General features: G+C 36.1%; 3 protein-coding genes across 5 annotated transcripts in view; 2 read left to right on the top strand and 1 right to left on the bottom strand.

The window, feature by feature from the left end:
- The first annotated feature begins 2,993 nt into the window (after positions 1-2,993).
- LOC149562876 (uncharacterized) lies at positions 2,994-4,837 on the top strand. The gene is made up of 4 exons (XM_089828035.1): positions 2,994-3,232; positions 3,305-3,733; positions 3,899-4,197; positions 4,313-4,837. The coding sequence occupies exons 1-4, from the start codon at positions 2,994-2,996 to the stop codon at positions 4,726-4,728; spliced, it is 1,383 nt and encodes a 460-aa protein (XP_089684161.1). The 3' UTR covers positions 4,729-4,837.
- Positions 4,838-4,852: 15 nt separating this feature from the next.
- Positions 4,853-6,195, top strand: LOC149562875 (uncharacterized). The gene is made up of 2 exons (XM_089826336.1): positions 4,853-5,365; positions 5,472-6,195. The coding sequence occupies exons 1-2, from the start codon at positions 5,245-5,247 to the stop codon at positions 6,086-6,088; spliced, it is 738 nt and encodes a 245-aa protein (XP_089682462.1). The 5' UTR covers positions 4,853-5,244; the 3' UTR covers positions 6,089-6,195.
- Positions 6,196-7,968: 1,773 nt separating this feature from the next.
- The window catches only part of LOC149562874 (Membrane fusion protein Use1), a 44,331-nt gene continuing 35,311 nt past the window's right edge, over positions 7,969-16,988 (bottom strand). For all 3 annotated transcript variants that reach the window (XM_089826334.1, XM_089826332.1, XM_089826333.1), the window contains 4 exons: positions 9,463-9,599; positions 8,823-8,927; positions 8,551-8,650; positions 7,969-8,415 (listed from right to left, as the gene is read on the bottom strand). In XM_089826334.1, the coding sequence (XP_089682460.1) occupies positions 8,239-8,415; positions 8,551-8,650; positions 8,823-8,927; positions 9,463-9,599 (519 nt within the window). In that variant the 3' untranslated portion in view covers positions 7,969-8,238. The remainder of the gene's footprint in view (positions 8,416-8,550; positions 8,651-8,822; positions 8,928-9,462; positions 9,600-16,988) is intronic.

The raw sequence follows: 16,988 nt of genomic DNA, 5'->3' as shown, positions 1-16,988 counted from the left end.
ATGTATCAAGGTATGCATTCGTGACAGAGGAAGCAAATAGAGGACATGATTCAGTTGACTTTTTGAGTATCTTGGTCATAGTTATTCAATATGCAGTAGACCATGTCGAGGTGGATTCTCTAGCAATCAAAAACTATAGCAGTCAGTGGACTATGATTCATGAGATGAAGTTTCATGTGTATAGACTGAAAGTAAACCATAGATGGACACTTGGAATGCTATTCATTCAAAGTACATTATCACTGAAGCTCTAACAATCGATATTTTCTCTAAGCCTTCTGTCAAAGTAAAGTTTGCACATTATTGAAGACAAGCTTGGAGTTATGGATCAAAGCCATTACTGAAAGGGAGCTTCAACATCAGTGATTGCCTGAGATGTACTTTATAGCATCATTCTTTATGAGAGAGAAGTTTGAGGCAAAAACCCTTGTTCCACCCTCTAGGAATATCCATGGTGGACCCATCCTCTGATATGGTTCATGATGAATGTCATGTAAGTTATTACATGATCTTATAGAAACTTCTTGAGAGGTGGTGATCTTTCAATTAAGTTTACTTATAGTTACCATGGTAAAATGACGACTTTAACATAGTTTAACCTATTGTCATGATGGGTATCACAAGGTTGGTATCCAAGAACATGTCATGATAGTTCATGTCTCCTACATACTTTAAACTAAGTAGTGTGCAAGTACGATGAGCCATATATTTGATGCGTCATGGTGGATGTAATGAGACGTGGCATTCGTAGATATCTATGAGCAAATATCTTCTCTGGTAGACATCATGAAATGTGATGTCAATGCACATACCAAGAAAAGATAGTATGGTGAATATTGTATGGTTGATATTCTTGAACATATCATACGCCTAATGATACCATGAGATAACATATGTTACGATGGATATCATTTTTTATATCTACGTCGACCATAACTTTGAATATTACATTGAAGTAATATTCTTCCTCAACAATACAATAGTATACTATATTGTTTATTTGGATAGAAGCCATCATAGTTGAAAAACTCTATTTCGGCAATATCTCAGCTAGCTCAAATTTTTTTTAAAACTCGGCTAAAAAATTGACACTTTTATCGAACATTTAAAAATATATAATTTTTATAGATATATATTAATAAATAATTATAAAGACTATAAATAAATATATTTGTTCTCTATAATGAATTTATAATTTATAAACACTATAAACTTATAAATGTTAATAAACAATGCATTTACATATTAGCATTAAGAATAAATATACAATATTATAATTTATCAGATATACAGTTATTATTTTATACTAATTTATAACTCTCTATAATGAATTTATTAATATACAATATCATACTACTTTAGTATTAATATATAGTATAATAGTATTATAAATTTGTATTATACAGTATTATAAATTTACAAAACCAGTTCAAATAAGTTAAAATTTGTATATTATAAACTTATCTATAAACTCACGATCATCAATTCATAACTTATATAAATTTACAACTTATAGCTTTATAAAAACATATATAGTGATGTTGATGTGTATACTTGAGCATACTAGTGATGTGTATGTGAGGAGATTTGACTATTATGCGCTGACTTTCCAAGTCATTCATTGGGCATAAAATTTGGCATACTTACACAAATTTACATTAATTTTTCAAAAATGTTTTCTATAACCTGTTAAGAGCAAAACCATTATCTGTGTATCATACAATCAATACTCCATGCGATGGCATCTTTGAGGCATATCGTTGAAATAGTTCATGTGTCTAAATCTGTGCTTCTACATTTTTTCAGCAATCTGAATCTATGTGCCTTAACAGTCCTCAGTAATTGCACCTTTCCTCAACAGCCATTGCAGCCCTTTTGTTAATCGTCGCAGTTTGCGGAAAAATGAAAAACTTTAAACATTTTTCTTAAAAAACTTTATTGTTTTGCAAGTTGACTTAATCAACAATTTTTTGACCCAAAAATCCTAAAATTTGTGATTTTTTCATCCCAAATTTAGTGTGATTTTTCCAAAATATCATCGGCAATTTATTTGGCAATTATATCAGCTAGTAGTTTTGTTTGCAATATCTTGTGATATTAGCGATATATCACAATTTTTTAAAACTATGGAAATCATCCTTCCTACCTAAGTGTGAGTGTTAATGATTGTAGCTTCAATCGAACAATCTCAATCATTGAAATCAAATGCTTAAATGACCTATTGACCTTAAACATTGATATCTATCTTTCACTATTATCATCATAGAACATTATTGATAACATAGATGTGAGTATCACCGATTAATCGGCGATACGAGATAAAATCGCGATTTTTTGGGGCCGGCGATTTAGTCGCCCCAAAAATCGCGATTTTTTTTTGCAGATTTTTTCCAAAAAATCGCAGATTAATCGCCTAAAAAATCGCCTAAAAATCGCGATTTTTTTGCAAAAAATCGCTCGCGCCCGGCAGTCACATAAAGTGACGAAAAAACACGTTTTTTTCATTATGTTTTTACATTGCTTAGGGTGTTTTGGAGAGGAGAGGATAGAGAAGGAGTTCTTGGCAAGAAATAGGCAGAATCAAGTGCATTTGGAGGCCTTTTGATTCGATTTCTTCGTTACTAGGTAAGTGATTTGAATCTTTGTTTTTTGTTTTTGCAAGAGATTGTATTTTTTTTTCTTGCATGTAAATGGATAAAAATACATTCCTAATTAGTTAGGAATGCATTTGATGAATGTAAGCAAGATTAAATGCATTCATTTGCATTTTTTTCCATTCTAGATCGAATTTATGCTAAAAATTTGCCCTTTCTAAAAAAATTTGAAACCCTAGCAGCTAGTTTGTTTGAATGTTATTTGGATTTCAATTTATTGGTGCTGTTATTGGAATGTTGCTTGAATTCTTTGTTTAACTGTTAATTTTGATCTTGTTATAATTTATTTATAGTTTTTTTTAAAAATTTGTATGTGTAGGCAGCCCGCAGCAGTTTTAAATGGCAGACAAATGGCCATTGACTCCATGCCCCTCAGGCTACATTGGCACCAAGCCAAAGAATGCGAGAGATCAAGCATGGAAATATGCCTATGAAGCACCTGATGAACCAACCAAAGTGATTTGCATTCGATGTGAAAAAGTAATATCCGGGGGCATTTACCGGTTCAAATATCACATCGCAGGGATCTCAAAACATGATACAAATCCTTGTGAGAATACAACAGAAGAAATAAAAAGGTTTGCAAATGCCTTGCTCGCAGCTGGAGAGCAAAAAAAATTGCAAAGAGAGCGGAATAAATTGCATGTCAGGGCAGCCATAGCAGAGACCCAGGGCAGTTTCGTTGATGTTCAAGAGGAGGAGGCAGCCATTGAGAGCATGGCTGGCTCTTATTGTGGGCCGCGTGTCCACAAACAGGGTGTTTTTTCTTTCACGAGTTCCACTCCCACTCCCACTCCTACACCTCCTAGCACTTCCGCACCATCAGGATCAGCAGGTGCTTCTGGGATAGGGAGCTATTTTGTGACGAGGCACACACCTGGTGCACAACCTTCATTAGAGGCCACTAGATGGAATAAGGAGGTCCATGACCAGTTGGACAATGCACTAGCAGATTTCTGGGTTTTCAACAACCTTCCTATTAGTGTTGTTGACAGTCCCTATTGGGAGGCTTTGGCCACAGGGTTGACAGTTGCAGGAAAGGGGTACAAGTCCCCTTCTCGTTTTGTGTTGGGTGGCAGGTAAGCGAATAATTTTATTACACTCGATTTCCTTTTAATTTTTAACTTTTTACTTAGTTCTAAATTTTAATTAATTTATCTAGAAATTAGAATGTTGATTACTAAAGTCTAAATCAATTTTAAATTACTAAGAATCTAAGACATAACTAAATTTTGTTTTTGTAGGCTTATTGGAAATGCTGTTGAGAGGGCCAAAGCATTTGTTGAGGAACAGAAACAAGAATGGACAAAATTTGGTTGCACCATTCTTTCTGACGGGTGGACGGATGGGAAGAGCAGGACCATAATTAATTTTTTGGCCTGCTGTAATGATAATGTGGTGTTCCTAAAATCAATCGATGCCTCCAACAAGGTAAAAAATGCTCAGACATTAGCATTGATGTTGGAGAATATGGTCTTAGAGATTGGCATTGAAAATGTGGTGCAAATCATCACAGACAATGCTGCTGCATATGTATCAGCAGGTAAACCGTAATTTTATGTTGCATGTGCATTGTGAATTTCACAACAAGAATTTTTAATAGTTTGATATATTTGAAAAGTTGGAAACTAATTAGTATTTGCTTTTACAATTGGCAGGAAAACTCCTACAGCAGAGGCACCCCACTCTCTCTTGGACCCCGTGTGCAGCACATGTCCTTGACCTTCTTTTGGAGGACATGGGCAAACTTGAGTGGGTCACTCCAATTGTGGAGGATGCAAGGCGGGTGACAAAATACATATACAATCACCCATGGGTCCTTAGCCTGATGAGAGAGCACACTGATGGCAAAGAAATTGTCAGGCCTGCCGTCACAAGGTTTGCAACGATTTTTTTGACATTGCAAAGCATTCTCGATAATTTGGCTTCTTTGAAGCAAATGTTTGTTTCCAAAAAATGGCTTGCTTCCACATTTTCAAAGAAGAGTGAAGGAGAGAATGTTGTGCGGATTGTGTTTGATAAATATTTTGAAGATAAGGCTGATGAAATAGTAAAGGTAACTACAAAACTTTAAGTTTTAGTTTGCACTTTACAACTTTATAACATACTAAGTTTGTAACTCAAGTAAATAATAATTTTGTAACTTGTCAACTAATTTCAAATTTATATTGCAGGTGTCTGAGCCTTTAGTCAGAGTTTTGTGTTTGGTTGATGGAGACCAAACGCCAATGGGTGAACTATATGAGGCCATGGACAAGGCCAAAGAATCTGTCAAAAATTACTACAAGGGGGAAAGCATCAAATATGAACCCATTTGGCAGATCATTGATAGAAGGTGGAATAATTAGCTTCACCAACCCATTCATGCAGCAGGATATTTCCTCAACCCACGTTTTAGGTATACTGTAAGCTCATTCTTACTCAAATTTAAGTTAACAAAGACTTGAGTTCATTTTGCTTTCGTAGGGTGTTGGGTGTGTACTAAAATTGGAAGACTTATTTGTTTTTGGTTTTTGGTTTTAGGGCTGATGGTACATATGCAGATCCTGATGGAGAGGTCATCAGAGGCCTAAGTGAGTGCGTCGAAAAGATGGTAACCAGCGAGGAAACAAGAGATAAAATCATCGCTGAGCAGGAGATCTTCACTTCAGCAGGAGGCAAGGTGTTCTCCACTTCTCTCTGCAAGAGAGCAAGGCTTACACAAACCCCAGGTAATACATTTGCAAACTTCTGAATCTCAAATGCTAAATTAATATTTATGTTTCATTTTTTGTTGTCTATTAGTATTTTCTAACTTGTACAATTTTTGTGATGCAGTGGCTTGGTGGACCACTTGGGGTGCAAGCACTCCAAATCTTGCAAAATTTGCTCTCAGAATCCTATCACAGCCTTGTAGCGCATCACATTGTGAGCGCAACTGGAGTTTGTTTGAGGCCATCCACACAAAAAAGAGAAACAGGTTGTCCCAAAAGAGGATGAATGACATGGTCTATGTGCAATATAATCTTAAATTGCGCATGAAAAAGGCGCAACAAGATCCGCCTGGGCCAATCGATTTGGATGAGATAGATCCTTATTATGATTGGACGGCACAAGAGCAGGCTCCCTTATTTACACAGGAGGACATCTCCAATTTGGAGAGGGAGGCCGCGGAGGAGGCTGCGAAGGAGGAAGGGGGTGGAACTGGATATGACATCGATTTGGATGACATCGAGGAGGGCGATGATGAGGATGATGACATTGAGCTTACTGCAGAGGACCTTGAGATCTTGCGCGCAGCGAATGTGGAGATATCGACATCTAGTTCTATAGCTACACCATCTCCTGCATTGGCACAGACACAGACACGGGCACAAACCCTGCGGGGTTCTAGTTCTAGAGCTTTACCCTCTCCCGCACTCGCTAGTAAAGTGACTGGGAAGAGGAAGATGTAGTCCTGTATTTGACATTTGTACTTATTTGTAGTCATGTTGATGTGCTTATTTGAACTCTTTACATTTGACACTTTATTTATGAGAATACTTCTCATGTGTTGTGAACTTGTTAGTTGTTAGTAATTTACAACTTGTCACTACTTACTTGTTAGTAATTTACCAATTAATAACTCTTTTTGCATTGATATATATCTAAACATGATTGTTTCTTATGTATTGTTAGTAATTAAGTCATTAGATGCAAAAAAACATTGAATTCTGTAAAAAAATCGCATTTTTTTATTAAAATTTAGTGGTTTTTTAGTTCCCGATTTTTTCCCGATTTTTCCCGATTAAACTTTTTCAGGCCTAGGCGATTAATCTCCTCAGGCGATTTTTACATCTATGATTGATAATAACTATTGTTTAGATATATAATCATGATAATACATTGAGAGAATCTCATATATATCAATTCGAAAAATAAACATAGCATTATTGATAATAACTATTGTTTAGATATATAATCATGATAATACATTGAGAGAATCCCATATATATCAATTCGAAAAATAAACATACTTATCAACAGTGCTCCTGTATATCAACAGTGCTCTTGTATATTGAATACATAATGTTATCATTTCATGAGTGATGAGTCGATCATGGTTATTGGCTAGTTTCGTCATAGTAAATGATATATGTTAAAGCAATAACTAGTGTAAATTAAGATATTAACAAGGGGTATCTCTCACGTAGAGACATTTCCCTACATATATTCATGTTCATTGAAAGAGTAACTTGAAACACACAAAAAACAATAAATGTTATTACAAGTTACATCAGGCATAATATCATATCATCTCAAGTGGAAAGCATTCATTATGCATCTAGGATACATAAATTAATTTAAAATTTCCTAAATCTAAATCTGATCAAATTTAACATATAGAACATGATTAAAAAGAATAAGATCAATTTTAAAGCGAACCAGGAGCCATTATGTCTTACACAACGAACTGAAAGTAACACAGCTGCAATACGTCCATTAAATTTTGACATTTGGGCATATTTTAAGTGTTCAGCCTTCGACACATATGTTCAAAGCATATCACAACAAAATAGAAAATCTGCAAACAAAAGGAAGTAAAGCTTTGAAAGATTAATCATGGTCAGAGATTGTTTAAAGCCTTTTTTGTTTAAAGTTCTCATATATAATAGGAACATAGTCTAAGCATGTCCCTTCATTGGACTTCCATTGAGTCACAATTCTAAAGGGAAAGAAATTTAATCATTTTCTAATAATTTTATAATTCACTTACAACATTTGAATAATGTTAGTTGAAATATACTCAAAAAAGCTCTAGGGCTAAGGAGAATAAATGCATTCCCTGAACTTGGAAGTGGGACTCACATGTTTAATTGTGTGAAGCGAATGCAATAGTTATCCTGCTGCCATAATAAGCCCCCCTCTTGGATCCATAGTTACAATTATTGTATTGTATAAACAAATGTTGTTTCACGGATTGAAATTAGTGAGGCATTCCAATTAGAGGCAAGAAGATAAATCAACGTTGATCTTTGGGCATGATTTGATAATGTTTTTTCTCATAGCAAACCTCTTCTGGTTATCTATTAAACTGTATCCTGTTATCATGTGCAGGCATTTGAAAACGGGGTAAACTCTAGAAGTTAATATCTAACAGCTTGTTACTCTGTAGTATGAAATGTGTGAGTTTTGATTAGATAACACACTGCTGTAGGGTTTGAATTAGTCATTGTCGTATTCAGTATACAGCCAAAAGCCAATAATTAAATGAACTCTATATTAACTGGATTACTTTTACATAAACCAAAATTTTTCCACTGGGCAATGGTTTTAGGATCTGAAGTAACAGGTCTAGAATAATAAAGGAACAAGTTCGTCATTTAACATTGACTCTGTAACTCTAGTGTTTGGTACCATTTTTGGAAATAATTTCCTCTGAAAAAGGTCTACTAGGGGAATTACGATCATATTAGCATTAGAAAAATGGCTACCAGGAACTATCACTGTCAAGAAAGAACTATCTATAATTTACATTTTATAAACATGGGCTAACTTGCCTCTTTAGAACATATATAAAACAATGATCAGGAAAAGAAGATATGTATGCACTTCTTGAGGTCCCTCAGGTTATATGGATCAACAAAACAACAAAAAGGAATACACAACTCATGACAAATATCATAAGCCAAGTGAAACAACTAGTTTTGAAGCTTTCAGAATAAATCTCTCCAGCTCGTTCAGTTGCGCGTCCTGTACTTGCCAAACTGTGTTCCACTGCCCGCTCTGTAGAATCTAGTATCTGAGGGCACACAAGAAAAGTTATACTCACATCAAGCAGATAAAAACTGGGACTTCATATATGTCAGAAATAGATTTTGTGCGTAAGCTTTGGATGATAAAGTTTAACTACCAAATCAGGGTTTCTAATTGATACCTTGTCAGTATCAAGCAAAGACTGATTAATCATAAGACTAGTTTCCTTTAGCTTGTGTGCTAAATCAACCATTTCTTCAGTCAAATCCTCCTGAAGTCTCCTGTTAAAATTGGCTGTTAGAGGAAATGATACACAATAATATTAAATTTAACTAATGAAAAAAGAATCAAAATTTAGGTTAGGACCTAAAAATCAAATCCATCACAACTATACAAAATGTTCTTCAAGACTTCATTGCAACTTAACAGTATTCCATCTGTCCAAAGTCACACCTGTGCTTTTCGATATGCTCCTGAGCTGGTGCATCCAATTTTACTGGTGAATCTGTCTTCGCTGTTACAATTTCATGACCCTTGCTCTGATCCTTGCCGCTATGCCTGTCTATGTCTGATAGTTAGCTTAATTGGAAGGATGCCCAGTTCTTTAATATATTACTACTGTTTTTTGAAAAAATAATTTATCTATGTGATAGATTTTTGGAATACATTGTATAAATTCTTTGATTTCTTCTTCTTTTTCATCAAGTTTTAGGATCATATGACATGATCCATCATCAGGATGAAAGAAGAGAGCACAATGTTTACACAAAATAATCCAGAAAATTTATACAGATTAAACAGATCATTTACACAAAATTTTCATGACTCCTTAGAATTGGAGAAAAATGCTATGAAATGCAAAGGAAGAGAAATAACAGTAAAAGGTCTTATAATATATTTTCAAAATCTAGTTCCACTGCTTTTTGGGAGATTCTGATGCATATTTCTAAACAATCAACAACATAATCTTTTATTATTTAGTCAAGCCTAAGGCTTACAGCATATGAATTAATTATTTAACTGATATCATGTCTGTTTTCTTTTCTATTTTTATGTGTATGTTTATAGTGTCTCCAGTTTGTCACCCACTTACACATGTCTCTTCCGTAATACTGGATTTGAGGATGTAGATGCAATACTCCCTTCATTGGTTATGTGTCTCTCTCTCACTTCAGTCACTTTTTCAATGGAGATACCATCCGATACTCTTGTGGGCTCTGATGCTTCCAGCTGTAAACCAAGAAATGCAATTAAAATGTTAAGGAAATAACTGTATTCAGTAATAAATATCCTTACACCAGACTTGCCTGAAACAAGAAATAGATGCAGTTGTTAAAACAAAATTACGAGTTGCATAAAAAGGAAGCAATGCACACAGTCAGAATTTACTGAATATTTAAACATTGTAATGATTGCAAATTATTCCCTATCATTGGCCAGATTTATTCAGACAACGTTTAGCCCTGGGGAAAACAACTTGAATTTGTCTCTCGCATTGGCTAGATATCTATGGCTAGTTTACTATCGTGTGGTATAAGATACTGAGGGATTTCAAAAACATATAGATATCATAAATTTTCAATTAAAAAGTATCAACAGCACTGCATGCTTTTGAGGCCAAACAATATTACGTTGGAGTGGCTATCAAGATCTTTCTTGACAGAAAAGGCCAAACAGGCTTTACAGGTAAGGCTCAACAATCATATCCAAATATATTTAATACCTATGTTACCAGGTTCCCCTGTTTGAGACTGAGTTCTGGTTCAAGTTCTAGTTCTGGTCTGGTTCTCCTACAGGTTCGACCCAGCTTCTTACAGTTAGAACCCAAGTGCCCGGGCCACCACCAGGCCAGAAAAAGAGAGGCGAATCCCAGGTGCACCCATAGCTGTTAGTGCCAAAAGACAAGCCCCACATGCCTTAAAAACTATTTTGCACCACAAAAAATCCTTATGCAAATACATTTTGACTCTTGAGACTTGCAAATTCTGAAATATAATACAAGGTATTTAATTTATAATTATAGCCAATAATGGATTTATACGTATCACACTTCTAACTTATTATTTTTATATGATTGAACATGTATGCTGTCCATATAAATTTATAATATATTAGTATGTGTATATATTTGAATATATATATATAGAAGAAACTGAAACCCAAGATGAGGAATTTTGTGATATTGCTATCAGGATTTAACTGTGTGATTTTGAGTCAAACTCATTGACCCATGTTTCATGAGTAGTGATTCAACATGAATCCATCTCTCGTGAGAATAAATGGAACACTTAGCACTCATTGGATCTAGGTGATGCTCATAGGGGTGAAGCACCAGGACTTCCCGGGAGGTCACCCATCCCAGTACTACTCCAGCCTGAGCGCGCTTAACTACGGAGTTTCCTCCATGGTTAAACAAGGAATTTTTTTTGCCAAACCCAAACCCAAAACTGTATCAGAACTAGAATCGGCTACATAGTTTAATACAACAATTTATAACCATCATAGCCAAGGCTAAACAAATTAAACAGGCACTAATTACCAAGATCAAGAAAAAACACGATTACACAAAAACTCTCTGAGTTGGATCTTTTGCAACCTCAACTGAATTTGAGGATTCCTTGGTGATGTAGACCTTCCCTCACAATGTTAATCTTTTAGAGCTATCAAATTTCCACAATCCATTAGTGTTGTGATTTGATTTCTGGATTTGATTATGTGAACAATTTTTTACATCAACATTTTGGATCACATTTCGTGATCCATCATCAAGATGCATGCAAGAGAAGAGAACGGAGGAATCTTCCTTGTCACTTGCATGGAAGAAAGCTTCCAACAATCTTTTTCATTAAAAAATCCCTTGTTATTTGGGATTTTAGAAAATAATCACGGTAAACAAAAAAGCATTATCAACCACCATCTACAGCATGTTAAATTCCCATGTATCGAGTCTTTTGATATCACTATCCTACATGATCAAACTTGCTCCACACCATGCAAATGCTACTGTCAGCTCTCAGAACAATGTTACCATTAGATTTTTGAATCATGGCAGCAGCATGCTCTATACAACCTTTAGCAGTGCTAATTAAAAGCAATCAACTGGTCCATAATCAACTCTTCCATTAACATATACAATTCATCAAGAAAATCTTTTATGGGAAAGAAACTAACTACAGAATGCATTGTAATTGAACAGATATTTGAAGTCCTTAATTTCCTTGCAAAAGGAAATTAGCTAGGTACAAATGTATACAAATATAAGAAAACATACAACTACAAAGGAGACTGAAAATTACTTGGGGAAGCCTACTTGGGGTACAGAAAACCACTAGCAAACCTAGGAAGTATTTTAATTCCTTTTGAAACACTTAAAGAAAAATTCAAAAGAATTCACTTTTGATCACTCAAAAGCTACTTTTTATTTATAAGAAATCTACTGTATTCAACCAATCTATTTCTGAAAATGCTCCCTATGCCCTCCATAACGGCAATTGAGGATATTTCAAGTTTGGTTCTGCTGTGTTACTTTGGTCCACAATTTGAAAGCAGATCATTTATGTCAGTCATATATTTTAGAATCAATAAACCTCTATTCTTCCTCTGTTGTTGTGAAGTTGATGGAATGGTCCAACCAGTGCCTTAATTAAATCCAGATTACATTGGCTCTAATAATTGTCACAACGCCAAAAACTGATCAATAAACTTAGAGCTAATCTTCAATTCATATCCCATGAGATATATCCACTTGAAAGTTAACAAATATTAATTTTCACTTTAAATATTTAAATTGGTATGCGATGTTGCCTCCGAACCCTGCAACAAGGTTTACCACTTATTCCTTCAAGTTGAATGAGGAGAAATGAGAATAAATTAGTTGGAGTGAACACATGCCGAAGATGCCTCTGAAATGAACCGCCACATTAATCAATTCTACTACTTCTATACCCATTGAAACCACTCTTCCTATTAGTATTATTTAATTAATGTCTTTGCTGCATGATCAGTTCAATCGACCACCCTTCTCAAATAGATGACTTCAAATTCCTTCACAACTTTTCTGATCAAAATACCTCGAGCAGATCACAGATAGCTGACCACCTAAATCACAAAGGTAATTTAAACTGAAAGACTCTTCAATATAATAAAATATGGCATTTGTGTCTCAAATAATCCCAAAGACAGAGAAAACAAAAAGGGACTAGTGTAGATTCTGGTAATGTAGGCTTTGAACTTGCCATATGTCAGGGGGTAATTATTTTTCCTACACATTTTATTGAAGCTTTCTTAGGTTATTTGTAGCAGTTAATATGAGAACACATGGCAAAATACTTCAGCTACATGTGTCACTGTCCCACACAAGTAGCTGAGTTGCACACCCTCTTTTGGCTTCTTGTGCTCCCTCTCATACCCACTATTTTGTCATTACCTAAGTAGGTTATGCATAGTTGGGTTTCTCACCTCTTTTGGCTTTATGTGCCACCTTTCATAACTCCATTTTTGTCTTCATGTAAGGAGGTTATACCACATGTTTTAACATTTACCACGCAAGCAAAGCCTCCCACATTTTATGGGAAGTAGGACTTAATGCACCTCTTGAATGTATATATCTTTATTTTGCTATATATTCAACACTCTCCTCTCACATTCATTAAAGTGATAGCTCAATAAGATAAGATGAGATAAATTTATTAATGTCCAACAAGAGACCACCAAAAGGTTCTATGGAACTGAAAGCTTACAACCAACAAGACAACCAGTAAGGGGAGCACCAAACTGTGTCCAGAAAAGAGTGAGCACAAAAAAACGAGAGAGAGAGAGAGAGAGAGAGAGAGAGAGAGAGAGAGAGAGAGGGCCCCCAAGGAAAGGACCAGGGGTCCTTCAAATCCAACACCGACGAGTATGGACCATGGCAATCAGGAGCCCCAAACCGTTAATGAGAACCATTGGAGGAGTATCGCTGACAAGTGAGCCCATTGTGGGGCCTCACAAATCTGGTGTGGCCAGCGATAGGTGTACTACACAGCCGCGTCACCCCTTGGCCAAAGACGAGGTTGAGAAGAAGGTGGTGATAAGCCACTCTGAGGTTTGGCGCTAGGGGAATAAAGATTGAGAAGTGTGGTCACAGAGCTGCATGATCTCCTAGAGGTAAAGCACGAGGCATCGCTAATTTGTGTAGCTGAATAAGTTGAAAGAGACCTACACTCTCTAAACAAACAATAAAATCTCCCTCTAATCTCATAGTAGATGGGGCATCTAAGAATGAAATAGGTCTCAATCTCTATCACAGCCAAGGTACATAGCTGACAAATGTAGTCCTCTCCAAAAATATGGTGATCAACTTGAATCCAAAGCCGGTTGGCATCAACTCTGAAGAAACCCACAAAGATATGTAGGGTGTGGCTGGAATGGTAAGACAAATAGGCTAGGTGAGCAATAATCCCATCCTGGATATCCAAAAAGTTCTCAGCATAAAAAGCCATCTACGAGTGTAACCCCCCAGGCGAGTTACTCCAGGTCGTGATAATGTATTGTTTGTAAATATCAAGTCTGACATACTTGTTCATCTCCTGGTGCAAGGGGAGGAGGTGAGCGAGAGCATCGAACGAGAACTAGAAGGGAGTGAGATAGTCAATCTTGATCACGATCGATCTCAACAAAGTAGTGGTCGGGGCAATCCGCAATATCCACTGAGGAACAATAAGAAAGATATGAGTATCTGTGGCGGCCATCTGCAGAGTCCGCAAAGCCACGGAGACAATGAAGAAACTAGACCAAGTCAAAGATGGCCCTAAGCCTGAAAGGATGAGCATTGAACTTAGCAAGTAAAATACTGTATGAGGTGGATTGATGACATCTGATGATGTGTCAGAGAAGAAGAATCTGGACCCGTTCAATCGTGGCCCAATCCGAACCAAGGAGAGAGGGCACCCACACCATTGAGCCATACAAAGCTTTTGGTTTGACTAAAGAGTCCAAAAGGGACAACTTAGACATAGTGTCCTAGAAGTGATGTCTGAAGCACTCTCTCTAACATGGCAAGGGAATCCAACTCTTTGCTAACTCTAGACAAGATGACTAGCCGCAAGCTGAAGCAAGGCCCAGAAAACTTAACCTCGATGTATGTATACGAAGAAGCAATCTTGACCTCCAAGCCTTGAAAGTAAAAAATGGAGATGTGAGGTCTTTAAGCAATTGAAAACCATAACTCGAGATTGCAGTCACTCTCAGAGAAATGGAAAAGGGTACGGGGGTGGGTCACAGCGGACGAGGGTTGGGAGAGAGTAGGCGGGGAGTGAGAAGAAACACACACTGTCAGGCTAAGGAGGTCATGGTCGACTAAGGGGAGGCGGGAGATGGTGAAGCTGCAGATGGAGGGAATGAAGGAAGCACAAGTGAGAGCATAATCCACCACGCTCACACCACCACAGTGAGGGCCAACAAATAAAGAGCTCAAAGCGAGGAAAGAAAGAGAGACCATTTAGAATCACCACATCAAATGACTGGCAAAGCTAGAGGAGGTGGCAACCATAGCAAGAGAGAGGTTTGCAGTAATCCTCAGAAGAGCACTGAAGACCCATACTGCAAGATTAGTCTCAAAAGTACAAATCAAGACTAAGCCCCTGTCATGAAGAGGAATCTAAAGGTCTCTAGTCTGTGCATTAAAATCCCCTAGGATGATGATATCGTCCATGGCCACGACTTGGAAATGTGCTCATGCAAGTCCATAAAAGGGTCCCCATCCTTGGTATTATGTATGGCATAAGGAGTAGAGGCAGGAGGAAAGTAGCAGACCGAAACGAAGATATCCTTGAGATGTTGGCTAATGTGATTGACATGAACCATAAGAACCTGGCATCAATAAGAGCATTGAGAATATTCTCTATTTTCTCTTGCATTGCCTCTATTTTCTCTCATTTCATATTTTTCTCCATTCATCTATTGCTAGAGTTGCATGTGATCTACAATTGACATCAAATCTTGGCTTGGTTCTCACTTCTCACAAAATTTAACATAGTATCAAAATAGTGTTGTCAAATAGATCACTGTTTTCCTCTTAATTACTGATTCGGGTGTAGGTGTGAGAATCAAGCGTGCATATGCACGATTCTTCTTGGGGGGATATATATATATATATCACGCAAAGAAATGAAAGAAATATACAAAATTAAAACATTTGATAGTATACTACTGCACTAATACACATTTGGAATTCAAAAATTCAATACAATAGTTGAATGGCCTATTTTAGGGCCATTTTAGGGTTAAGTGTTAAATTATATAGGTCGTTGTTGGTGGAGACTAACTAATTGTATTTGCAGAATAATATAATGACCAGAGCAATATTCAATTCTGTTTCTGAATTCTGATATAAGTTTAATTTATTTCTTTTATATATAATATATATCACTTGTGCTGATGAAAAACAACTCTGTCTTGATAAGTGCAGATCACCTTTTGGACTATACTGAAGGAATGTGGCAGATCGAAATTGTGATATATATATATATATATATATGGCAGACTGTATTTGTTTTCACTGAGATTTACATTACCACTTTTATTGATGTGTATCTGCAGTTTTTAACGAGGCATATATATATATATATACTTTGAAACATGGCCATGTAGGGGCATGACCCTACGCATCTCATGCCACATAGAGTCATGACCCTACGTGGTCATGTTCCAAGTCATATCTTTTCAAAGTATTATAGCTGATAGCCGATACTTCGATCGCCAATCTTGATCGGCATTTGATCTTTAACATAACCGATACATATTATGATTTGATCGGTATTTGGCATTTGATAATATATGTAAATATATTCACTGAGATTTACATTACCAGTTTTATTGATGCGTATCTGCAGTTTTTAACAAGGCATATATATATATACTTTGAAACATGGTCATGTTCCAAGTCACATCTTTTCAAAGTGTTATAGCCGATAGCCAATACTTTGATCGGCATTTGATCTTTAATATAACCGATACATATTATGATTTGATCGGTATTTGGCATTTGATAATATATGCAAATATAAGTTGATGATAATTTTGTGTGTGTGTGTGTGTGTGTGTGGGTGCGTGTGCATGCGTGCGTGCGTGTGTGTGTGTATTAAATCAGATTTTCATATTTGGATTTTCATCAACTTGTATATTAACATATATTATATATACTTATAGAATTTGCTTCAATTTACTATGAGGCTAACTTTCTCAACATTTAGGAGCAAACAAGAGAATTAAAAAAATCATATTTGCACATGTCTAATAGTGTGAGTTACACTTGTATACATGGAAGGTGTCACTTGGGTTTTAATGGTCCTGACTACTCTTGACCATGACTTGGACACCCGTTTGGAAGCTCACAGTTTCATGGAAACACAAAGCGGTCTTTTCGATGCCATTGTTGTAGAGATTTGTCATTACCTTGGATGGTATTGCAAGTTTATAAGGTACAAATTAGTTATTTGCAAGATGTTGTCATGTTGATAGTAGTACTCTTCATTTGTGGGATTTTCTGATTATATTGTGTGACTTGTTCCAAGTTTAGTATTATAAAATCTACATTTGAAGGTGGCATTTTTTACCCATATGGGTTTTCCAAGATATATG

This window comes from Cupressus sempervirens, chromosome 4 (genome assembly GCF_028749045.1).
Source record: "Cupressus sempervirens isolate cs-2001-9-10 chromosome 4, ASM2874904v1, whole genome shotgun sequence".
NCBI lineage: Eukaryota > Viridiplantae > Streptophyta > Pinopsida > Cupressales > Cupressaceae > Cupressus > Cupressus sempervirens.
The sequence above is the reverse complement of the archived record's forward strand: the minus strand, read 5'-3'. Positions and strand labels throughout refer to the sequence as shown.